General features: G+C 39.1%; 1 protein-coding gene across 1 annotated transcript in view; it reads left to right on the top strand.

Moving 5' to 3' along the window:
• SH3TC2 (SH3 domain and tetratricopeptide repeats 2) overlaps positions 1-25,852 on the top strand; it is a 122,650-nt gene that overhangs the window by 81,703 nt on the left and 15,095 nt on the right. Inside the window, exon 13 of the mRNA XM_007943588.2 lies at positions 18,914-19,064. Within this exon, the coding sequence (XP_007941779.1) occupies positions 18,914-19,064 (151 nt within the window). The remainder of the gene's footprint in view (positions 1-18,913; positions 19,065-25,852) is intronic.

Raw genomic sequence — 25,852 nt, 5'->3', positions numbered from 1 at the left:
TGAAATATTTTATAGTATATACATAAAAAGAATATTTAGGCTATAATTGCAACTAGCACTGTATCTTAAACAAACAAAAAAGAGGTATTTATTTTTTGGGTCTCATTATGTCTATAATATTGAAAGCACAAAGAGACATCCTTGGTTTTGTGATTGATTTTCAGGACTATCTTAAAAAGGTTTTTTTTCTTTTTTGCAAAAATATAGTGGCACATTGATTAAAGCACTTGGCTGCTAACCAAAAGGTTGGTGGTTCAAACCCACCTGTGTCTCCATAAAAGAATGATTGGCAATCTGCTCCTGTGAAAATTACAGCCTAAAAAACCCTATGGGGCAGTTTTACTTTATTCTGTAGTGTTGCCATGAGTCTGCATCAACTCTACTGTAAACCTTAACTGTTTTGCTTAAAGACTTCTTTTAACCCTTTGGTATTCAAATTATTCTCTTGCTATCCCTTGTTGATTTTCTCATCCTTATTCATTGATCTAGGAGCTCTGGTAGCATAGTGCCTAAGGCGCTTGACTGCTAACCAGAAGGCTGGCGGTTCAAACCCACCAGCCACTCCTTGGAAGGAAGGTTGGGCAATCCTACTCCCGTAGTGATACTGCCTCGGAAACCCAAGGAGGGGTCGCTATGAGTCAGGGCCGACTCGACGGCAAATAACAACAACAACACATTCATTGATCTAATTGTGGTCCATCCTCATTTGTCAGTGGCATGGCTGGGTGTTCTGCTATCTAAAGCCCATGGCTGTCGAGTCAACTCTGACTCATAGTGACCTATAGGACAGAGTAGAACTGCCCCATAGGGTTTCCAAGGCTGTAGTCTCTATAGGAGTAGACTGCCACATCTTTTTCTTGTGTAGTGGCTTGTGAATTTTGGACCTCTAGCCATTAGGTTAACAGCTGAGGGCTTAACCAGTTCTTACCCTGTAACAACCCTGTAAGTGATTTCTTTAAATCCTTCATGGTTTGCAAGACTTTCAATTTCATGTTGCAACAGATTTACATTGTACCACTGTTGTCATAATTATGAATGACTTCTCAAATAGAGCGGGATAATTACTAGTGTTAACCGAGGCAAGAAGAGGGGAGAGAAAGAGAAAGGGAAGGAGGAAGGGAGGGAGGGAAAGGGGGAGATAGATAGATAGAGAGAGAGAGAGAGAGAGAGAGAGAGAAAGAAAGAAAGAGAAAGAATCATTCAGGAAAGGCTAATTAATTAACAGTTTTTGCTTCCCCGGGCAACATGGTAACTTTGGGTGCCTGGACAATCAGATGACAAATAACCAGATATGGACTTTCTGTCTTTGGCTCCCTCTAGCTCTCCCTTTCTATCTCTTTTTCTCACAAGAATCAAGTGTCCTCCAAACCTCCCATTGTCTTTGCCTTCAGTCCCAGGGAGATAGTTTTGGATCCTTGCAGCACGAGATGGGACAGGAACCCTGGTTCCAATCTTGCTCTGCTTCCATTCCAGGGCACTTTAGGAGTTTGCATAGTTCTGGATCAGGTCTGCAGGGCAGGCTTAAATTAATCTTTGAGTTGAAATAGTTATATTTCTTGGCAAGGCATCCTGTCACTGGGCTTTGGGAAAGTTGAATTTTAAGGGATTAGAACAAGGGTGCCAAATATGTATTGGGCTTATTGCCATCTCTCCCTGTTGTGCATACTCAGTCTCAGGTTAACCATTGCTCCCAGCTATCACCTACCCTACTTCTATCCTTCGCTACTCAGTCATCCCTTCTGTTGTCAAATGGCAACACAATTCTGAGATGAAAACTTGAGAAAAGGCCTTATTTAGGACAGTGTTAAGGATACTTCTTAGGTGATGAGAGTGACAGAAAGGAGGAAAGAGTGGAACGACAGTTAGTCTAAAAAGTGACCAAGAGAAGTTGGAAGCCACAAAACTGGGAGAGATGCACAAAAATTGGATTGTTATTGTTAGATGCCATTGAGCTGATTTTCTATTCATAACAGCCCCATGTAATAGAGTGGAGCTACCCCATAGGGTTTTCCAGGGTGTAATCTATAAAGATTATAAAGATGGGGAGCAGATTAGCAGGTCTTTCTCCTGTAGACCACGGGTGGGAACCCACTGGGTGTGTTTGAACCACCACCTTTTCTTCTTGCAGCTCAGCACTTAACCATTGTATCACCAGGGCTCCTAAAATTGGATTAGCAGTCAGGAAACCTGATCATGTGATGAACTAATAATGTGATCTGAAACAAATTACTTCTCTTGGTTGTTCCATTTATGAAGTTAAATGGAATCAAGTACTTTCCAGTTCTTTAGAACTGTTGAGTCTGGGACTTGCTAGCTCTGCTATCCTAACACTGGTCATAATCTTGTCAGTACCAGAATCCCTGCTGCTTTCAAAGACTCTTGAACTTTGGTGATAGAGAGTTAAGTTGTGGGTTTTCTAGTGGCTTTTTAGGTCAGAGATCTAGCTTCTCAGGTTTCTGAAAGACTCTGTAGTATGTTCAAAAAATCCTGACATAATGATAATAACCTCTATGTGGACAGACCCTGTGGCTAGCAGAGAGCTTGGCACAGAGGAGACATATAATACATGTTTGTGCAGGGCAGCCAAGAAGTTGGTTGATTAGTTCCTTTTCTGTTTGCAGCTGAGCACTTAACCACTGTGCCACCAGGGCTCCTAAAATTGGATTAGCAGTCAGGAAACTGCCCTTGACCTGAAGCTATGTGTTGATTTAACTGTCAGAGATTAAGATGGAGAATAGAGGAGCTTTACCTGTGTAAGTCCTTGGCTCTTTTGATTTGCTCCCAGGTAAGGAAAGAAAGATGCTTGCAAATTGGGTATAAGTGGTGGTCTTTAGTGACAATTATGATAGTCCAAGTGCTATCAGTGGAACCTCAGATGCTTATTCCAATAGCTTGTTATAGAACACTGACTTCTGTAGTGTTAGCTACAGAGTACAGTGGGTCTTAGGCAGCCTGCACTGAAAAGGAACCAATAACATGTAGTGAAGTAGAATATCAGAAACTTGCACCCAAATGAGGTATGAGTGTTTTAAAATTAAATAGTTGCTTAAAGTTAGATTATAATATTTACTTATGGTAAAAAACTAAACTAAACTAAACTAAACCTGTATTGAAGTTTATAAGTTGAAAAGTAAAGGTCCCCTCCAAACTTCTTCTTTTGCCAAGACTTTTTGAAGTAACTATTTACAGATATTTAAATAGCCACCCAAAGTATTTCATGCATATAAAAGATTAATATTAAATATTAAATATAAATCAGATGTTCAGTTTGTCATACTGTGTTAGCTTGCATGTTGCTGTGAGGCTAGAGGCTATGCTACTGGTATTTCAAATACCAGCAGGGTCACCCATGGTGGACAGGTTTCAGTGGAGCTTCTAGACTAAGACAATTGAGAAGAAGGACAGGGCCATCAACTTCTGAAAAAAATTGGCCAGTGAAAATCTTAGGAATAGCAGTGAAAGATTGTCTGATACATTACTCGAAACTTTAAGAATAACCCTGAAACTTCTCAGAAGATGAGCCCGTCAGGGTGGAAGGCACTCAAAACAGGATGGAGGAAGAGCTGCTTTCTCAAAATTGAGTCGACCTTCATGACATGGATGGAGTAAAGCTTTCAGAACCTTCATTTGCTGATAGGGAATGACTCAAAATGGGAAGACATAGCTGCTAATATCCATTAATAATAGGAATGTGAAATACACGAAGTTTGAATCTAGGAAAATAGGAAGTTTCCAACAGAATGTATACAGATCGATATCCTAGGCATTAGTAAGCTGAAATAGACTGATGTCAGTCATTTTTAATCTGACAATCATGTGGTCTACTATGCTGGGAATGATAAATTGAAGAGGAATGGCATTGTATTCATCATCAAAAAGGATGTTTCAAGTTCTATCCTGAAGTACAATGCCGTCAGTGATAGGACAATATCCATATGCCTACAAGAAAGACAAGTTAATACTATTATTCAAATTTATACAACAACCACTGAAGGCAAGCATGAGAAAATTGAAGACTCTTACCAACTTCTGCAATCTGAAATTGACCAAACATGCAATTAGAATATATTGATAATTGCTGGTGATTGGAATGTGAAAGTTGGAAACAAAAGACAAACTTGTGCCCATTCCAAAAAAAGTGATCCAACAGAATGTGGAAATTATCAAAAAATATCATTAATAAAAGTAAAAATTTGCTGACAATAATTAAATAAAAAAATTGCAGCAGTATACTGACAGGGAACTGCAAGAAATTCAAGCTGGATTCAGAAATGGACATGGAACAAGGGATATCATTGTTGATGTCAGATGGATCTTGGCTACAGGCAAAGAATACCAGAAAGATGTTTACCTGTGTTTCACTGACCATATAAAGGCATTTGACTGTGTGGATCATAACAAATTATAAATAAAGTTGCAAAAAATGGGAATTCCAGAACACTTAATTATGCTCACTAAGTACCTGTACATAGATCAAGAATCTCTCATTTGAACAGAACACAGAGATACTGCGTGGTTTAAAATCAGGAAGGGTGTGCATCAGGTTGTGTCTTTTCACAATATTTATTCAGTCTGTATGCTGAGCAAATAATCTAAAAACTGGATTATATGAAGAAGAATGCATCACGATTGGAGGAAGACTCATTAACAACCTGCAAGATGCAGATGACACAACTTTGCTTGCTGAAAGTGAAGATGACTTGCATCACTTACTGATGAAGAACTTTACTATGGATTACACATCAACATAAAGAAAATAAAAATCCTCACAGCGGTACCAATAAGCAACACCATGATGAATGGAGAAAAGATTGAAGTTGTCAGGGATTCATAACATTTGGTTCCATAATCAACACCCATGGAAGCAGCAGTAAAGAAGTCAGACATCATATTGCAGTGGGCACATCTTCTGCAAAAGACCTTTTTAAAGTGTTAAGAAGCAAAGATGTCACTTTGAAGACTGTGGTAGTTATGATTATGTGTCAACTTGTCTGGGGCTGGTTTTGAGTGGCTGGGCAGCCAGTGGTAGTTATTCCCCATGATGAGACTAGCTCCATGGTGGAATCTGCATGAGCAGCTTTGGGGATCTGGTCTACTTCCCGTATATAAGGAGAAACTTTGGGAATGGTCTGTGGCTTTTGAAACACTTGGACCCTGCATGTAGCCAAGTTTTCATTCAGCAGCCTGACATACTCTGCCAATCTTGAACTATAAATGGAGTGGAATCAATGGCTTGCCATGTGGTTTGGTAATATCGGGACCATGCCATTTTGTCAACTTTGGGCTTGTTAGCCTCAGCAGCCAGCTGCTGCCTGAGTGAAGAGACATCTCTGGCAGTGGGCTGGGAGTAAAAGGCAAAGCTGAAACCCAAGGTCAAGGGGTTTTCACCCAGCCTTTAGAGCTGGCACTTTGAACTTGGACTTGTAGCTTCCCAAACTGTAAGAGAATAAGCTCCTGTTGGTTAAAGTCATTCCATTCATGGCATCTCCTGTTAGAGCAGCACGAAGTAGCCACAACAAAGACTAAGGTGTACTCAACCCAAGCCATGGTATTTTTAGTCACCTCACATGCATGTGAAAGCTGAACGATGAATAAGGAAGACCAAAGAAGAATTGATGCCTTTGAATTTGGTGTTGACAAAGATAACCAAAAAAAACCATAGACTGCCAGAAGAATGAACAAATCTGTCCCAGAAATAGTGCAGCTGGAATGCTCTTTGGAAGCTAGAATGGCCCGACATTGTCTCACCTACTTGGGTCATATTGTCAGAAGGGACCATTCCATTGAAAAGTGTATCATGCTTGGTAAAGTGGAGGGTTAGTGAAAAGGGGAAAACCTTCAACAAGAAGGATTGACATAGTGGCTGCAACAGTGGGCTCAAGTATAGCAAGGATTGTGAGGAAGACACTACCAAGCAGTTTCGTTCTGTTGTGCATAGGGTCACTATGAGTCAGAGCTCACTCCACAGCACCTGACAACAACAACAATGAATTAGATATTTACATATAGTATGCATGTTTTAGTTGCATAAATGGGATAATGATAAAAATTCAGTTACATAGTATACTGTCCTATTGTTTGCTTTCTTCATTTAAAAATATTAGTATGAATTTCATCATACTATGGGAGCCCTCCTTATGTGTCAGGCACTGTGTGTTAAGTCCTGGGGGATTCAATGGTTAGGAAAAAAATTCCAGAAGAACTATCTAAAACTACCCTAAGTGTTTACAAGTATTGAAATAGAGGCTATCTAGAAGTCTTATAGAAGAGTTTGGTGAACTGAACTGGGTGTGGATTTAGATTTTTTTCCCCCAGTAACTGCTTTATTGAGAAATAATTCATATATCATAAATGCAGCTTTTTAAAGTACATACTCTAGTGGTTCAAGTGTATATTTAATATACAGTGTACAATTCACTTATAGCATACTCACAGAGTTGTATAATCATCCAGTTTCACTAATTTCAGAACATTTCATCACCATAAAAAGAGACTTTGTCCCCATTAACAGACATTCCCACTACCCAAACCCACTTCTTCAGCACTAGCAACTATTAATGTTCTTTGAATAACAGGTAGTGAAGTAGAATATCAGAAATTTATACCCAAATGAGGTATTAGGTTTTAAAAATTAAATAGTTTCTTAAAGTTATAATATTTGCTTATAGTAAATAATCAAACTAGTATTGAAGGTTACAGTATGCCCATACTAGACATTTCATGGACATAGAACCATACAATATATAGCATTTCATGATAAGCTTCTTTCACTTAGCATAATGTTTTCAAAGTTCAGTAATTTGAATCTTTTCTTTTTTTCTTTTGATCAGACTAGCTAAAATTTGCCTTTTTTCCCCCAAATCTTTTCAAATAACCAACTTTTGGTTTTGTTGATTTTCTGTTTTTTCTCTTCTCTATACTGTTTTAAGGGGCCCTGATGGCACAGTGCCTAAGGCATTTGAATGCTAATCAGAAGGTTGGCGATTCAAACCTACCAGCCACCCTGTGGAAAGAAGATGAGGCAATCTACTTCTGTAAAGATTTACTGCCTTGGAAACCCAATAGGGGTCATTATGAGTCAGAATTGACTCAATGGCAGTAGGTGTGGTTTGGTTTTATATTATTTCTTTCTTATCTAATCTTTATTATTTCCTTTCTATTGCTTTCTTTGGGTTTACTTTTTCTCCTTTGTCCAGTGTCTTAAGATGGAAAGTTAAATGATTTTCAGTCTTTATTGTTCTTTAATATAAGCATTCACAACTATAAATTTCCCTCTGAGTGCTGCTTTCACTGCATCTCATAAGTATGGTGTGTTGGGTTTTAGTTTTCACTCATATGAAAGTATTTTAAAATTTCCCTTGTGATTTCTTCTTTGACCCACTGGTTTTTTAAGAATGTGTTGTTTAATTTTTACATATTTGTGAATTTCCCAAATTTCCTTCTGTTATTGATTTCTAATTTCATTCTTTTGTGGTGGGAAAACATACTTTGTATAATTTCAGTTTTTAAAAATTTGCTGAGACTTCTTTTGTGGCCTAACATATTATCTCTTCTGGAGAATATTCCATGCACATCTGAGAAGAATGTGTGTTTTGTCTTTGTTGGATGGACTGTTCTATAGAGGTCTGCTAGGTCTAATTATGGGGCTCTGGTGGCATAGTGGTTAAGGCACTTGGCTGCTAACCAGCAAGTCGATGGTTCAAAACCACTAGCTGCTCTGTGGGAGGAAGATGAGGTAACTTACTTTTGTAAAGATTTATAGCCTTGGAAACTTTGAGTTATTTTCCTAGTGGTTGCCTTGAGGATTATGATTAACATCTTAATCTAAAACAATCTAGTTCAGTTTAAATGAGTTGTCGCCGAGTCAACCATGACTCATGGCAACCCTATGTGTGTCAGAGGGACTGTGCTCACTAGGGTTTTCACTGGCTAACTTTTCATAAGCAGTTAACTAGGCCTTTCTTCTGAGATGCCTCTGGGAGAATTTGAATCTCCAACTTTTGGTTAGCAGTCAAGTGTTTTAACTGTTTGTGAAATTTTGCTCCTATATTGTTCTGCTTGCTCTTTCACTCCTTTCTGCTATTATTGTCATACAAATTACATCTCTATACCTTAAAAATCCATCAACAAAGTTTTATAATTATTGTTTTGTTCAGATGTCTTTTAAATCACATAGGAGAAGAAAAGAGTTACAAGCAAAAAAAAGCATCTATACTATGCTGTCTTTTATATTTGCTTGTGTAGTTACCTTTAGTGATGCTGTTAATATTTTCATGTGAATTGAACTTACTGTATACTTTCCCTTCATTTCAACCTGAAGAAATTTCCTCAGTGTTTCTTCTTGAAGGGCTTGTTGTTATGTGCCATCAAGTCATCTCTGGCTCATAGTGACCTTATGTACAACAGAAAGAAACACTGCCCAGTCCTGTGCCAGCCTCATGATCCCTACTATAACTGAGTCCATCACTGCAGCCACTGTGCCTATCTGTCTTGTTGAGGGGCTTCCCTTTTTTCATTAATCGTCCACTTTACCAAGCATGACATCCTTCTCCAGAGAACAGTCCCTTCTAACAACATGACCAAAGTAAGTGAGAGGAAGTCTGGCCATTCTCATTTCCAAAGACCATTCCAGCTGCACTTCTTCCATAGCAGATTTGTTAGTTTTTTTTAGCAGTCCATGGTACTTCCGGCATTCTTTGCTGGCACCACAACTCAAAAGCATTAACACTTCTTCGGTCTTCCTTATTGATTTTCCACCTCTTACATGCATAAGAGGTGATTGAAAATACCATGGCTTGGGTTAGGCACATTTTAGTTTTCAAGGAGATATCTTCCCTCTTCAGCACTTGAAAGAAGTCTTTTGCAACAGGTTTGCCCAATGCAATATGTCTTTTGATCTCTTGACTCTGCTTCCATTGACATTGATTGTTGAACCAAGTAATATGAAGTCTTTGACAACTTCAGTCTTTTCTCCATCTTTTGTGACGCTGCTTATTGGTCCAGTTGTGAGAACTTTTTTTTTTTTATATTGAAGTGTAATCCATACTGCAGACCATAGTCTTTAATCTTTATCAGTAAGTGCTTCAAGTCATCCTCACTTTTAGCAAGAAAAGTTGTGTCGTCTGCATATCGTGGGTTGTTAATGAGCCTTCCTCCAATCCTTCTTCATATAGTTCACCTTCTCGGATTATTTGCTCAGCATACAGATTGAATAGGTATAGTGAAAGGATTCAAACCTGACACACTCCCTTCCTGATTTTAAACCATGCAGTATCCCCTTGTCCTGTTCGAATGACAGCCTCTTTGTCTATGTAAGTCTTGGCTTCCACAGAGATAATTTCTGTTGAGTGCTTTTATTTTCTGTGTGTAGGCCATATTTCCTGTTTCTTTGTGTGTCTCTTTTTCTTTTTCTTTTTTTTCCTGAAAACTTGATATTTAAAATAATATAATTGATGAAGCTCTGGAAATCAGATTCCCTTCCTCTTCTAGGCTTTGTTATTGCTATTAGTTGTTGTTGCTGCTCTTGCTTTTTATTTGTTTTTGGACTTTCCAAATCTTTTTTTTTTTTTTTTTCATTTGTATTCTCTATCTTGTGTGGTCACTGAAACCCATGTCCAGTTAGCTTAGTGGTCAGCTAATGATTGAATAGAGATTTAGTTAAATATCTTGCACCAAAATTCTTCTAGCCTGTATGTGAGCTCTGAGTGTGTCTGCCAGAGTGTATATTCATTCACACTCTGGCAGAAAGTTTACAACTCTGTTTTAACTGTCATTCCCTACATTCACAGATCCTCAAGTAAGCCAAAGGTGAGATATTAGGGTCTTCTCAGGTTATGCTTTGTGGTGGTTATGTTTTTGTGTCAACTTGGCTGGGCCTGGTTGAGTGGCTGGGCAGTTGGTGGTAGTTATTCTCCATGATGAGACTGGTAATCAATTCCATGGTGAGATCTACCACAAGCAGCTGAGTAGCTGCCTTTGGGATGTGGTCTGCTTCCTGTATATAAGGAGAAGCTTTGAGAATAGTCTCTAGCCTATGGCACACTTGGACCCTGCATGTAGCCGTATCATTGCTCAGTAGCCTGCTGTGCTCTGCCGACCTTGGGACTTACAATGGAGTTAAGTTAATGGCCTGCCGTGTGGTTTGGAAACATTGGGACTGTGCCTTTTTACTTGTCAACCTTGGGGCTTCTCACCCTTAGCAGCCAGCAGCTGTCTGAGTGAAGAAATGCCTCTAGCTCCAGTGGGCATGGAGCAGGAGGCAGAGCTGGACCCCAGGGTTGAGGGGCTCTCACCAAGCCTCTAGAGCTTGTCACTTTGAACTTGGACTTAAAGCCTCCAAATTGTAAGAATAAACTCCTGTTTGTTAAGACCATCCCATTTGTGGTATATTTCTTGTCAGAGTGGCACTAGGTAACCAGAACATACTTGCATATGCACATAGCCCTGCACACGCCCATGATCTTCCCAGAAATATGTCAAAGCTTTCTCAAACTTCCTACAAACATCTCATTCTCACGTTTTTCCTTGTATTCATTTATTTTGTCAGCTTCTTATTCGTCCCAACTATTTTCACCACCTCAGGCAGTGGCAATGGTAAACAATTACTACTATTTTTTTTTTTTTTTTTTAAAAAACAACCATTCTGGGAAAAGAAGGTGTTCTACTTGGAGTAAGCTATGAGTCAGATCAAATAAAATCAAGCCCCCAAGTAGAGGCTTTCAGAAAACTTCAGGAAGTTTAAATAGTGACAAGTCTCTGGAGATGAATATTTAGCAGTTTCAAACTCATTCTCTTTCTACCAGTGGCTGCTAGGTTACTGATTTTCACAGTAACAGGGATTGCAAGCTTGTTGGTTTTGTGGCTACTACAGAACAGAGTTGGAGAGAACAGGATGGGACTAGGGCAAGTTAAAATTCCCCAAAGCTCACTATTCTTAATGAGATTCAACCATTTTTCTTGAATAAATACTCTCTGGGTTTCTGGAAGCCTTTGCTTAATTTTCAGAGCTCTGAATTGGTTGATTTTGAATTTTTTTTTTTTTTTTTGGTGCCAATTTTCTACTTGCTTTTCTAAAACCAAAAAACAAAAAACCAAACAAAACAAAAAACCAAACTCACTGCTGTCAAGTCAATTCAAATCATAGTGACCCCTCCTTGGGTTTCTGAGGTGGCATCTCTATGGAAGCAGATTGTCCAGTCTTCCTTCCCAGGCTGGTGGGTTTGAACTGCCAGCCTTCTGGTTAGCAGTCAAATGCCTTAGGTACTATGCCACCAGAGCTCCTTGCTTTTATTGCTTTTGTTGTTGTTGTTATTTGCCATCGAGTTGGCCCCGACTCATAGCGACCCCTCCTTGCGTTTCGGAGGCAGTATCACTACGGAAGTAGGAATGCCCAACCTTCCTTCCCTTGCTTTTATGTTGTGTTGTTGTTGTTATGTGCCGTCCGCTGTCGAGTCAAACCTGACTCATAGCGACCCCTCCTTTGCTTTTATAGAGGAATTTTGGAGGTCCTTAGTCCATTATTGTGGAAATTGATCCAGATTAGGGTCTTTAAATTCTAATATTCTATAATTCTAAGCTTTAAAGTTTCTGTTTTTATAATTGAAAGGATATAAACATCCAATTCTCTTGCTTTACCACCAATATGAGTGGTACTGAGAGGAACATTGGAAAGTACCTTAGCTGTCAGAAGAACTCATGCAAACATGAGATTATTATTTTGCAGAATGCCTCATTCGTCAAAGAGAACATGCTGTCATGATATATTTATTTAGCATGTATAAATTGCCTACTCCTACAGAGCATTCTGTGGAAAAAAAACAAAAAAACAGGTGTTTCCATGCACCTTGGGGTGGTTACTGTAATTTAGCTCTAAGCTTCCTGGTAGCTGAGGTGAAAAGGGGAAATCCATATGAAGTTCTCACTGTCTGATAAAAGAACATAAACAAATGTGTCTGTTGGAGTAAGTTTTTTCCTGGCACTGATTTCTAGGAGGAAATTTTTAAGTGGGTCGTGATATAATGCACAGATTTCTTCAGCTAAATTCTTCCCATGAGATTTCCATTCTCACAAAGTTCAAAGCTATTAGGAGCAAAGGCAGGAAACTTTCATGGAAGAAATGGATGGTATTTGGAGGGACAGATTTGGAGGAAAAGGAGAGAACTCTTTCAACTAATAGTGGGGAGAATGTCTCAGGGAACACTTCATGAAGAAGGCAGCATTTGAGGAGGGCTGTGGTGGTGTAGTAGTGTATAAAGCATTTGACTGCTAACCAGAAGTTTGGTGGTTCAAACCCACTAGTTGGTCCATGGAAGGAAGATGGGTGATCTACTTCTGTAAAGATTTACTGCCTCAGAAACCTGGTGGGGATTGGAATGAGTCAGAATTGACTCAATGGCAGTGAGTTTTTGTTTTTGTTTTGAGGAATAAGTAAGAATTTGAAAAAGAGAAAAGAGAAGGATAAGAAAATAAAATTTGGGGCAGATGGAAAAGTGGAGTGATATAAAAGTGAAGACATATTTGAAAGACCTTTTGTAGATATAACAGAATTTGATGATCAACTGAATATAGGAAGTAAAGGAGAGAGAAGATTCAAGTCCATTTCCAGGAATGATGTAGGGGTTGGAGTCAGGGGAGGCAGTGGGACTTTGAGCCTACACAATGCATATCCATGATGAAAATGATGGTCATAAATGTAATAGGAAGCATTCATTGAACATACATTATTCACCAACAGTATGTAAGTGCTTTGCATACATTTAACTCACTTACATCTCAGGAAAAACATAGGAGGTAAATAGAGTTGTGGAAATTGACAAATATGCATTAGTTTCCTAGGATAGCCATAACAAAGTACCACAAATTGGGTGGCTTATAAAAATAGAAATTTATTGTCTCATACATTTGAAGCTGGAAGTCCAAATTCAGGTGTTGGCAGGGGCTGTGTTCTCCAATTCTCTAGAGGAAGATCCTTTCTTGTCTCTCCCAGCCCTAGGTGTTTCTTGCCTGGTACATGCATCTTCATGTGCATTCCTCTGTCTGTTTCTCTTCTTTTTTATAAGGACACTACTCAGGTGGGACTAGGGCCCATCCTACTTCTATATGACTTCATGTTAACTTACCTGATAATATCTTCAACACCATTTCCAAACAAAGTCACATTCACAGGTACCAGAAGTTAGGACTTCAACGTATCTTTCTGTAGGACACAATTCAGTCCTTAACACCAAGTAACTTTCCGAAGGCCATATCACAGAGAGTCTTGAGCAGGGGTCAGCAAATAAGCAAATATTTTGTGTAAACTACCAGATAACAAATATTATAGGCTTTGTGGGCCATATAGTCTCTGTCACAATTATTCTGCACTACACAAAAAGCACAAAAGCATCTATAGAAAATATGTAAATTAACAAATGTGCCTGTATTCCAATAAAATTTTACAAAAGCAATTGGCAAGTTGCATTAGGCCTGTGGGTCATAGTTTGGCAACTCCAAGTTTAGAAAGTCTAGAGTGAATACACATAACCTATTCTACATATTCTGCCTGTTCAGCCAATAATAATCACCCTAGGTAAACAATGGGTGTGGATAGCTATATATTAAAACCTCATGGAATTGTATGGATGAAAATGTCCTCATTTTCTTATTTTTCATGTGGTCCCACCCATTCTTGCTTCAGACTGATTGCACCACTAAACACTGTTTTTGCTGGCATTAGCTTATGTCTCTGGTTCCCCAATGCAAGGTGGTTTTCACTACCACATGCTGCGTTTCTATGTATTAAAAAAAAAAAAAAAAGTTGCCACGAGGTCAATTTTGACTCATGGCAGAGTAGAATTGCACCATAGTGTTTTCAAGGCTGTGACCTTTTACAAGCATATCAGCATGTTCTTCTTCTGATGTGACTTTAGTGAATTTGAACCTTCAACCTTTCAGTTACTAGTTGAGTGATTAACCATTTGCACCAACCTATAGCATAGTGCCTAAGGCACTTGACTGCTAACCAGAAGGCTGGTGGTTCAAACCCACTAGCCACTCCTCGGAAGGAAGGTTGGGCAGTCTACTTCCATAGTGATAACACCTCAGAAACCCAAGGAGGAGTCGCTATGAGTCAGGGCTGACTCAGCGGCACATAACAACAACAACAACAACAACAACATGGATTTTAATTCCACTTATTTGAAAGGTTCTTCTCTAGGATTTAGAGGTAGGAGGTGGTAGGTGGGCAAGTAGATAATGAAAACTGATGTCCGTGCCTTCAAGTTTTTGCCTTTGTAATACTTTCAGGTCACTTTGTCCAATACTTTCAGTAGCATGCCCTCTTCAGGGTGACAACTACAAAATCTATTTTGATAAAGTTTTTAAATCTCTCAATAGGAGGAATCTTTGAGGATCTTTTTATCTACTTCCAAGTGACACAACAATGGCACTTTGCTCTGGAACTGACCCTGGTGGGGCCCATGAGAACTTCATATTTGTATTAAATCAATTCAACAAATATTTACTGAGCATCTACTATGACCCAGGCACTGTGCTAAAGACTGAACAAAAGAAACTCTGTCCCTGAGCTCACAGAACATACAGACTAGTATAGGAAATAGGCATCATATAAAAACGACCAAAGGCATCATAAAAATTTTAAGTGCCACAAAGGGTATGAATAGTATTTCCTAGTGAGAAGGGAATTCCTTATATATATATATGTTGTTGTTGTTGTTGTTATGTGCCGTCGAGTCGGCCCCGACTCATAGCGACCCTTCCTTGGGTTTCCGAGGCAGTATCACTACGGAAGTAGGATTGCCCAACCTTCCTTCCGAGGAGTGGCTGGTGGGTTTGAACCGCCAGCCGTCTGGTTAGCAGGCAAGTGTCTTAGCCACTATGCTACCAGAGCTCCCTATATATATATAGGTCCTCACTAAATAATGGTTGATTCTTTATATGTGAATATAATACTCCAGACTTTTATTCTTATCTCTTTCCCTGTTCTCCTGTGGAAAAGGAAAAGGAAAAAAAAAAAAAAGCTTCAATATTTAGTTTTCAACATAACTAATATGACAAATCTCTAACATTTCTGTAATCCTAAACAAGGAGAGAATTCTTTCACTGGTATTTTCTCATTTGCTTTCAAGGCCATGTTTTTACAGATGAGGAAACTTTGTTCATGCTTCAAAATAATTATGTCCTTAAAAGCATTAAGGTTGTTAAAGTTGTGAAAGAAAGTAAAAGTTTTCAACATGCTGATTTCTGAGACAGAAAATAAGCACTGCTTGAGGACATGAGCATGGCATGAGTGTTCTAGAATCAAACAGTCAGGATTAGATCTTGATTTAAGTCTTGTCCAAGTCACTTATCCATTCTGGGCCTTAATTTTCCCATTTTTAGAACAGATGTAATAATAGTACTAATGTCTTAGAGCTGTTGTGATAATTAAATTAAATAATGCATGACAAGCACCTGTTGTTGTGTGCCATCAATCAAATCGGTTCTGACCTATAGCAACTCTATAAGACAGAGTAGAACTAGACCCTATGGTTTCCAAGGCTGTAATCTTTATAGAAGCAAACTTCTGCATCTTTCTCCTCTGGAGCAGCTGGTGGGTTTGAGCCACTGACCTTTCAATTAGCAACCGAATGAATGCTTAACCTTTGTGCCACCAAGGTTTTGGTCAAGCACCTACCACATCCTAAGTGCTCAATAAATGGTATATAAGAATTACTACCGTTTTTGTTATTATCGTAAGACAAAGCAGTGAAAAGGTTGAATTGAAAGCTTAGAAATAAATAGAGTTTGGACAACTTTTTTAAAAAATACAAACAAAGCAACTTGAATTTTTTATTTGCAGAATGGAGTAAGAACCCAGCTTAGAGGAGTTTCAAATGAGACAATGTATGCTGAAAAACTAGGGAGTCCTGGTGGTACTCAACTGCTAACCAAAAGGTTGGAGGTTTGAACTCACTTAGAGGTTCCATGAGAGAAAGCCCTAGCAATCTGCTTCCATAAAGACTGCAGCCAAGAATGCCTTATGGGGTAATTCTGCTTTGCAACATAGGCTATTATAAGTAAAAATTGACTTGATAGCACTAATGACAACAATGATACTGAAAGTGCTTATCCCAATACCTGGCAGAGGGTCAAGGCCAGTGGGAGAAGTTTGGGAATGCAGGTATATTGGGGTCACCTGTTAAAGGTTCATGGCTGATATCTAGGCAGGAAGGAAGAGACAGGGATTCAGCTCAGAGGCTGAATTTTAGGGGCAGGAAAAATGAGAAAAAGAGAAGAATCAGGATCGGAAAGGAGAGGAGATACTATGACAGAGCTCAGGCATTCATAGTCCAGGAGTATATAAATATTTGGGAACTAGGATGAATTGATGCTGATCTAATATTTTTTGATTTGTCAGCTGAACCAGATCTTGAACCTGTGGGTAGTGGCTGGAAGAACCAGGATACTGAACCATTCCAGACCAACTCATCAGCTCACCTGACACTGTCAGATAGATGTACAATAGTGGGAAGGTGAATGGTGATAGAAAAGAACCATGGAAGCTGGAGACTACTCAATTTAAATCATAAAAGGCATTTGTTTTTTACTGGAGATCATGGATCAGCAGGAAGTCTTGGGGAGGGACAGTTATTTTGGGAAAACTCTGCTACATTCACAGAGAATCTCCATAGTGTTGTGGAGGGAGCTCTAGCTAGATGTGGTGGTGTTTTCTGTAAAGAAATCCTGATCTCATGTCTTCCATGGTCACAGTGAACTCAAAGAGAAAAATATCCAAGTGCCTGTTGGGTGACTTAAGCTCTCAATTATAACCCAAACCCTGGGGCTTGGAGAGAACAACCACCCTCCAAGGGCTTCCTGGGACAGCAAACAACAGGAAATAGGATCAAGACTACATTTATGGGTGCTGTCTTCATCCAACTGTTTCTGTGAGAGTAAGGGGAGCAGTGGAGGCTAGGGTACTGGACCTCTTAACTCTAAGGTTTGAGGGCATGATGTGGTGAGAGAAAGACAGATGTTCCTGTAGTGAGAGAGGCCTGTGTCTACTTAAGTTCAGCCAGAGAGTTAGGTGACCACCTCAGCTTTGCATGGAACTTAGCTCACAGCACAATCTCATTAGTAAGTTTACATTCTAGTATTTGAAAAAAGATTGGCAGTATCCATCTATCCATCCTGGAATGTCAGTAAATCTCATGTTAAGGACAGGGCAGTGGGGAAAGGTCCACTGCCTGACATTTTCTTCTGAGGGCCAACAGCTGTGTCATTGGCAAAATGAATCAGGACCTTATTATTTATTATTCAAGGCAACTCTGCATCTTTTCTGTGTGTGTGTGTAAGAATTTGGCTGTATATGTATGTTTAAAAATACTCTAGGTGAGTCTAAGTGTTGCTAGGGTTGAGAACTACTATCTAGATGATTCCCAATGTCCCTTCTCATTCTAAAATTCTGAATCTGTGCAACACTATATTGAAATGCCTCATTTCCTCATTAATCTCTGGCATGTTGGAAAAGTTCTTTTATGTAATTTTTCAGATAATTAAACAAAATTCCTTCAAGCATCAACTTTTTAAAACTTTCACCCTTTTTTTATGTTGTTGTTGTTGTTATTTGCCGTTGAGTCGGCCCCGACTCATAGCGACCCCTCCTTGGGTTTCCGAGGCAGTATCACTACGGAAGTAGGATTGCCTAACCTTCCTTCCGAGGAGTGGCTGGTGGGTTTGAACCACCAGCCGTCTGGTGAGCAGGCAAGTGTCTTAGCCACTATGCTACCAGAGCTCCCTATATTTCTTCTTAAAAAATATCAAACTCCTTTTGATGATTTAAAGTCTCTACTATGATTGGTCATTTATCCATGCATTCATTCACTAAGTATGCATCTGGCATATACTGTATGTTAGTGCTTATGAAGAATATATTTTTATTTATATTTTTTTTGTGTGTGCTTTAGGTGCAAATTTACAGAGCAGAATTTGTTTTACATTCAACATTTCATGTACATTTGGTTTCACTTCCTAATTACCACCCCCAACTCTAACCCACTCTCCTCCTCTCCCTTCCCAGTAACCACCCCCAAAGTCATTCTTTGTCAGTACCTTGGTTATGCACTCCTCTCTGTCCAGCTTTTCCTCCTTGTGACTGTTACCCCTCTGGTGCTCCATGGCTGATTGCATCAGGGAAGTATCTCTGTAGAGTAGGTGGGTACAATGCCCTGGGTTGAGTGTTCTGCATGCAAGTTTTATTTACTGTTGCACTGAGAACCAGCCCTTGGGAGTGAGTTTTATTCTAGGCTTGACATGTATCCCAGGGCCACTGTCTTGGGGGTCCCAACAGACTCTATCTGACCAGTGATATTGGTCATTACTGTGTTTTTAGATTTTGTTCCACATATTTCCTCCCACTCTATCCTGGATTTCCTGTTTTGATTCCTTCCTGAGTGATTGGCATTGGTAGCTGGACACCATCTAGTTCTGGTCTCAAGGTCCATTATGTCCTGGGGTTGCTTGTTTCCAAATACACTTGGTTTTCTTATGAAGAAAATGTTATAGAATAATAACAGAAAGATGGATGGACCATGAGTCAGGGCATAAAATAATAATAACATTAAATATTCATTAGATGCTTACTTCATGCCAAGCACTGTTATAAGCACTATACTTTTATTAGCTCATTAACTCCTCCCAGTCTTCTGAAATATATTTTCACTTCACGGGTGAAGAAACTGAGGCACAGAGAAGTTTTGTACTTTCTCAAGGTCACACAGGTGGCTGGGGCAGAGCTGGGTTCCAAATCAGACCTTGACTTCTCTGTGTGATCTGGAAAAATTTGTTCCTTTTCAGTACCTTGGTTACTTCTGTGCTGGATAACCTCTGAGGTCTGTTTGAACCTCATACTCATGACCTCATGTCTGCCCTCCAGGTCACTCAGGAGATCCCTAACCTGTATCAAGGAGAGCCTGCGTATCTTCATTGACATGAGGGAGAGAGATAAGGCGGCTGAGGCCTGGCTTGGGGCTGGGCGCCTCCACTACCTCATGCAGGATGATGAGCTGGTGGAGCTGTACCTGCAGGTAGGCCTCTCACAGAGCTCTCAGAGACTCTTCTGACTGGGGTCACTTGGCAAGGCAACTATGTCCTCCAAATTGACCAGTTGGAGCCAGAGACATGATATCCATGCCCAATTCTTGACACATTAAACTGCTCAAAGAACACTTGATCGAAGCTGGGTGAGCTGACAGGCTAAGGGGCAAACAGCCAGCCCTTGAGCCAGCAGCCTGAGTTCATTTACATATTTGAGCCTTAGAAGGCAATGAGGATCAATTCCTTTACCAGACATGACAAATATACCCATCTTTCCAAAGCTGGACACACATTTTGACTTCAGGGTTTTGTGACAATTTAAGGCAAATGTGATGTGTACAGGGTGCATACATTTCATATCTAAGATGTGGTAATGTGTAGTAACAATAGACCTGGAATCTAATCATAGGTCCATCGCTTACATACTGTGTGAACTTGGGCTTGCTGCATGAGTTCTATGGGTCTCAGTGTCTTCATGGGGCAGCGCTATCTCTTAGAGTAAGGATTAGCTAAGACAGAAATAATATACGACTATACACATGGACTATGCTAGGTGGAATACATAGGAATCTAATTGACTACATCTGCAAAAAAGAGATGATAGAGAAGCTCAATATCATCAGTCAGAGCAAGATCAGGAGCCAACTTGCTCAAATGCAAGTTCGAGTTGAAGCTGAAGAAAATTAAAACACTCCATGAGAGCCAAAGTAAGACCTTGAGTATATCCCACCTGAATTTAGAGACCATCTTGAGAATAGATTTAACACATTGAATGAACACTATTGACTGAAGACCAGAGGACTTGTGGGATGACATCAAGGACATCATATATGAAGAAATCAAAGGTCATTGAAAAGATAAGAAAGAAGAAAAGACCAAAATGGATGTCAGAAGAAATTCTGAAACTTGCTCTTGAATGGAGACTAGCTAAAGTGAATAGAAGAAATGATGAAATAAAGAGTTGAACAGAAGACTTCAAAGTGTGGCTAGAAAAGACAAAGTAAAGTAATATAATGAAATTTGCTAAGATTTGGGGTTAGAAAATCAAAAGGGAAGAACATGCTCATTATTTCTGAAGATGAAAGCACTGAAGAAACAAATTCAAGCCTTGATTTGAAAAATTATAAGGTTAGATGGGCAAGATACTGAGCAATGCAGGGAGAATCAAGAGAAAATGGAAGGAATACATAGAGTAACTGTATAAAAAAGAAGTGGTTGATGTTCAATCATTTTAGGAGGTGGCACGTGGTTAAAAACTGATGATACTGAAAGAAGTTCAAGCTGCACTGAAAGATTTTGTGAAAAACAATGCTCCAGGAATTGACAGAATACCAATTGAGATGTTTCAACAAATAGATGAAATGCTAGAAGCACTCACTCCTTTATGCCAAGAAATTTGGAAGGCAGCTATCCGGTCAACCGACTGGAAGAGATCCATTTTGGAGCCCACTCCAAAGAAAGGTGATACAATGGAATGTGGATATTACCGAATAATACCATTAATATCACATACAAGTAAAATTTTCTGAAGATAATTCAAAAAGAGTTGCAGCTGTACATCTATAGGGAGCTGTCAGCAAATCAGGCCAGATTCAGAAGAGAATGTGGAATGAGAGATATCATTACTGATGTCAGATGGATCTTAGCTGAAAGCAGAGAACACCAGAAAGATGTTTATTTGTATTTTATTGATCATGCAAAGGCATTCAAATGTGTAGATCAAACCCCAAAGTATGAATAGCGTTCAACAGGATAGGAATGCCAGAACACTTAATTCTGCTCACGATGAACATGTACGTAGAACAAGAGGCAGTCTTTGAAAAGAATAGGGGGATACTAAGTGGTTTAAAATCAGGAAAAATATGTGTCAGCATTGCATCTTTTCACCACACTTATTTAGTGTGTATGCTCTGGTAGTGTAGTGCCTAAGGCACTTGACTACTAACCAGAAGCCTGGCGGTTGAAACCCACCAGCCACTCCTTGGAAGGATGATGGGGCAATCTACTTCCATAGTGATACTGCCTCAGAAACCTAAGGAGGGGTCGCTATGAGTCGGGTCTGACTCGACAGCACATAACAACAACAACAACAATGCTGAACAAATAATCCAAGAAGCTGGAATGTATGAAGAAGAACACACCATCAGGATCAGAGGAAGACGTATTAACAACCTGTGATAAGCAGATGACACAACCTTGCTTGCTGAAAGTGAAGAGGACTTGAAGCATTTACTGATGAAGATCAAAGACTTCAGTATGGATTACACCTCAACATAAATAAAACCAAAATCCTCACAGCTGGACCAATCAGCAACATCATGATAAATGGAGAAAAGATTGAAGTTGGCAAGGATTTCATTGTATTGAATCCACAATCAATGCCCGCAGAAGCAGTGTCAAGAAATCAAATGATGTATTGCATTGGGCAAATCGGCTGCAAAAGACCTCTTTTTTTCTTTCTCTTTAATGCATTTTATTGAAATATAATTTATGTACAGTGAAATACACAAAACTAAAGTGACATGGGTCAATGCATTTTTTTTTTTTTTTTTAATTTTGCAGTGTTCCCTCCCATCCCTTCCCATCCCTGGCAACCAGCAAAGAAAGTTTTCTTCCATATATAAACCTTTCCTTGACTTTTTACAATAATGAACTAATACTGTATTTGTCCTTCTGTGATCGACTTATTTCACTCAGCATAATGTTCTCCAAGTTCATCCATGTTATGAGGTATTTTGCAGACTCTACATTACTCTTTAGTGCTGCATAGCATTCCATTGTGTGTATGTACCATAGTTTGTCATCCACTCTTCCATTGATGGGCACATAGGTTGTTTCCATCTTTTTGCTATTGTAAATAGTGCTGTGATGAACATGGGTGTGCATATATCTGTTCCTGTCCTGGCTCTCAGCTCTCTAGGATATGCACCTAGTAATGGAATTCCTGGGTCAAATGGTATCTCCAATTCCAACTTTCTAAGGAATCACCATGCTGCTTTCCACAGTGGTTGTATCACTTAGCAGTCCCACCAGCAGTGAATGAGAGTCCCAATCTCTCCACATCCCTGTCAGCATTTGTTATTTTCTGTCTAATTGAACCTTGTCATCAGTGCTGGGGTGAGATGGTATCTCGTTGTTTTGATTTGCATCTCTCTGAAGGCCAATGATCATGAACATCTCTTCATGCTGGCCACGTGAATATCCTCCTTGAAATGTCTATTTATGTCATTCACCCATTTTTCAATTGGATTGTTAATTCCTTTGGTGTTGAGGCATTGGAGTTTTCTATAAATCTTAGAGGTAAGTCCCTTGCCACATAAGTAATTATCAACAGGTATGAATTTGTTGCTCTCATTTTGTTATGTGCTTTTTTGTAGTGTTGATTTCTTTGTTCCTTACAATTTTCTGTGCTGAGTTAATTTTGTTTATGAATCATGTCATCACTTCCTTCATTGCTATTGTTATAGTATTTGCTAAATATTTGTGCTGTTCCTTTTTATTATTATTATTTTGATGTTAAGGTTTATCATTTTTCTTTGAGGTTACCTTGTGATTTATAGTTATCTTCCCAAGTTTAGAAAAGTCTGTTCTATCTTGTAGTTGTCTTGACTTCCCTACCATCTAGAAGTTCTGTAAGGACAACATTTTTTCCCTATTTTTGGTTTGTAGTTGTCCTCATTTATCAATTGATGCCTCTGGTCCCTGTTTACTATCTTGTAGGCTTATTTATTTTAGATACTTCCATAGCTGGGTTGGTTTCTGGGTTATGTCATCATGTGTGTTAATGATCAGTTGTTGTTTGCTATTGTTGCTTTTCTGTTCAAAGGACTCCTTTTAGCAACTCTTGTAAGCTTGGTCTAGTTTTACAAGTTCCCTTAATTTTTGCTTATCTGGAAATGTCCTAATTTCACCATCATATTTGCATCTCTCTGAAGGGACAATTTTGCTGCGTAAATAATTCTTCATTGGAAATTTTTCTCTTTCAGGGTTTTATATGTACCATCTCATTGCCTTCTTGCTTGCATGATTTCTGCTGAGAAATCTGAGCTTATTCTGATTGGTTGCCCCTTGTAGGTAACTTTTCATTTTTCCCACGCTACTTTATGGATTCTTTCCTTGTCTTTGGTTTTGGTGAGATTGATGATGATGTGTCTTGGTGATTTTCTTTTCGGGTCTAACTTGTTTGGGGTTCGTTGGACTTCTTGAATGGACATATTCTCATCTTTCATCATACCAGGAAAATTCTCTTCCAACAAATATTCCACAATTTTTCTGTGGTTTTATTTGCCTCTTCCTATTCTGGAATTCTGATTACACATAGGTTATTCCTTTTGATGGTATCCCACATGAACCTCAGGCTTTCTTCTTCTTCTTTTTTTTTTAAATCTTTTTTCTGATTGTTCCCTTTCCAAAGAAGTGTTGAGGTACTTATTTCAATCTCACTAATTCGGTCTTCCATTGATTTAATTCTGCTCCTTTGCCCATTCAATGTGTTACTTATTTCTGAAAATTTAGTATTAATCTTCTGGAGTTCTGTCTATAGATTTTGTATCTAATATTTCATTTATTTTGTCATTTTGTTCTTGTATTGTCTTCCCAAGTTGTTTTAGGATTTTCTCTGTGTTTTCCTCAATTTTGTAAGTGTTTTCCTTGATCTGTCTCTTGATTCATTGAAGGTACCTAAATGTAATTCTTTTGAATTTCTTATCAGGGAGTTCCAATGCTGTGTCTTCCTCAGGGATGTGTTTTGGGTCTGTATCCTGGTCCCTTGTTTCTCCTGCTTTAATTTACTTCTTTGAATGTACTGTGATGCTCTGTTGTCTCCAAGGCATTGTGACATTTTTGTGTTTATATTTAATTGGTGATTGTAAGTTGGAGTGATTTGCCTACAATTTTCATTTTCTTTGTTTTACTTGTATGTTATCTATGCAAGCAGTGCTGTGCTCCTGTATTTGCTAGCTGGCAGCACTTATACACTCACCACCTGTCTCCTTTCCCATTGTCAGCCTCACATATGTTCCTTCTGTCCTTGGCAAACAGAGACTATTCTTAGGTCCCTGGAATCTGAATGAGAATGCTGTCACTTTAAAATAAAAAATGGCCACCATTTGCAAAGATTCAAAATGGCTGCACCCTTGGCCACTTTAAATGTCCAAAATGGCCACTGCTTGTAAACATTCATAATGGCTGTACTCTTGGTCACTTTAAATATCCAAAATGGCCACTGCTTGTAAACAATCAAAATGGCTGCACCCTCCGGATAGCCAAAAGTCCACAGCTCAGGTTGTCTTCCTCCTTGCTGTTTCCCTAGTCATAGACCACCAGCATAGTCATCCCTACAGCCCTTGGTGACCAGGGCTGATATTTACTCCAGTTCTCAGGTCCCAATACCACTTGGAAATATTCAGGCTATTGGTCCCATCAGAGTAACTGACAGTCCACTTCTCTGACCATCTCCATACTCATTGTTTCCATTCAGGTTTTTCCACTAGTTGGTGTCTAATCCACTTCTCTATCTTCCTTTCAAAGTCCAGGGCTCCAGGATTATCTTCTGTATCTCTGTCAATTGGTTTCTCTTTTCTTTGTTGAAGAGGATCTGTGTAGCTTCTCTGCCTATTCTGCCATCTTACTGTAAGTCTCTGCAAAAGACCTCTTTAAAGTGTTCAAAATCAAAGATGTCAGTTTGAGGAAAAGGAAAGATGTCAGTTTGAGGACTAAGGTGCACCTGACCTAAGCTATGGTATTTTCAATTAGCTGATATGTGTGTGAAAGCTGGACAATAAATAATGAAGACTGAAGAAGAATTGATGCATTTGATTTGTGGTATTGATGAATAATGTTGAACGTACTGGGGACTGCTAGAAGAATGAACAAATCTGTCTTGAAAGAAGTACAACCAAAGTGCTCCTTGGAAGGGAGGATAGTGAGATTTTGTTTCATGAACAGGCATACCTCAGAGATACTGCAGATTCAGTTCTAGACTACCAAAATAAAGCAAATATATCAATAAGGTGAGTCACACAAGTTTTCTGTTCTTTCTTTTTTTTAATGAAGGAAAGAAAGGAAATTTTTATTGCCAAATACATGAACTACATGCCAGATATTGCATCTACAAACATTGTCTCATCTGATTTTTATTTATTTATTTTTAATTGTGATTTGGGTGAAAATCAATACATCCATCATCTTCATTGTCTGCCAACCCTATACATGGTCTTGGGTACACTCCCTGCTTCATAGACATACCTACTAGTTCAGCCTGTCCACCCATCTATCTACCCGTATACCTGTGTTGCCTTCACTGACAACGCAGTACTGTATGTGCAACTGTATGTGTTGTCTGTACCTCCCATGTACCTTTCTATGTCTTCCTCTTCCTCAATGCCACCATATTGATCACTCACATTTGGTACATTGCCCTTCTCTTCACCCAAATCAATACTTTTCTCTATCTAAGAGTGTTCCCTCCTCTCCCCTCCCACCCTGGTAACCAACAAAGAAAATTTCCTTCCATATATAAATCTTTCCATGACTTTTACAGCAATGGACTAATATTTGTCCTTCTGTGATTGACTTATTTCACTCAGCATAATATCCTCCAAGTCCATCCATGTTATATGGTGTTTTGCAGATTCTAGGTTATTCTTTAGGGTTGCATAGTATTCCATTGTGTGTATGTACCATTGTTTGGTTATCCATTCCTCAGTTGATGGACACCTAGGTTGTTTCCATCTTTTGGCTATTGTAAATAGTGCTGCCATGAACATGGGTGTGCATA

Source organism: Orycteropus afer, unplaced genomic scaffold, assembly GCF_000298275.1.
Source record: "Orycteropus afer afer isolate SDZICR_OR568_19922 unplaced genomic scaffold, OryAfe1.0 scaffold00110, whole genome shotgun sequence".
Lineage (NCBI taxonomy): Eukaryota > Metazoa > Chordata > Mammalia > Tubulidentata > Orycteropodidae > Orycteropus > Orycteropus afer.
This window is presented reverse-complemented; position numbering and strand designations above follow the sequence as displayed.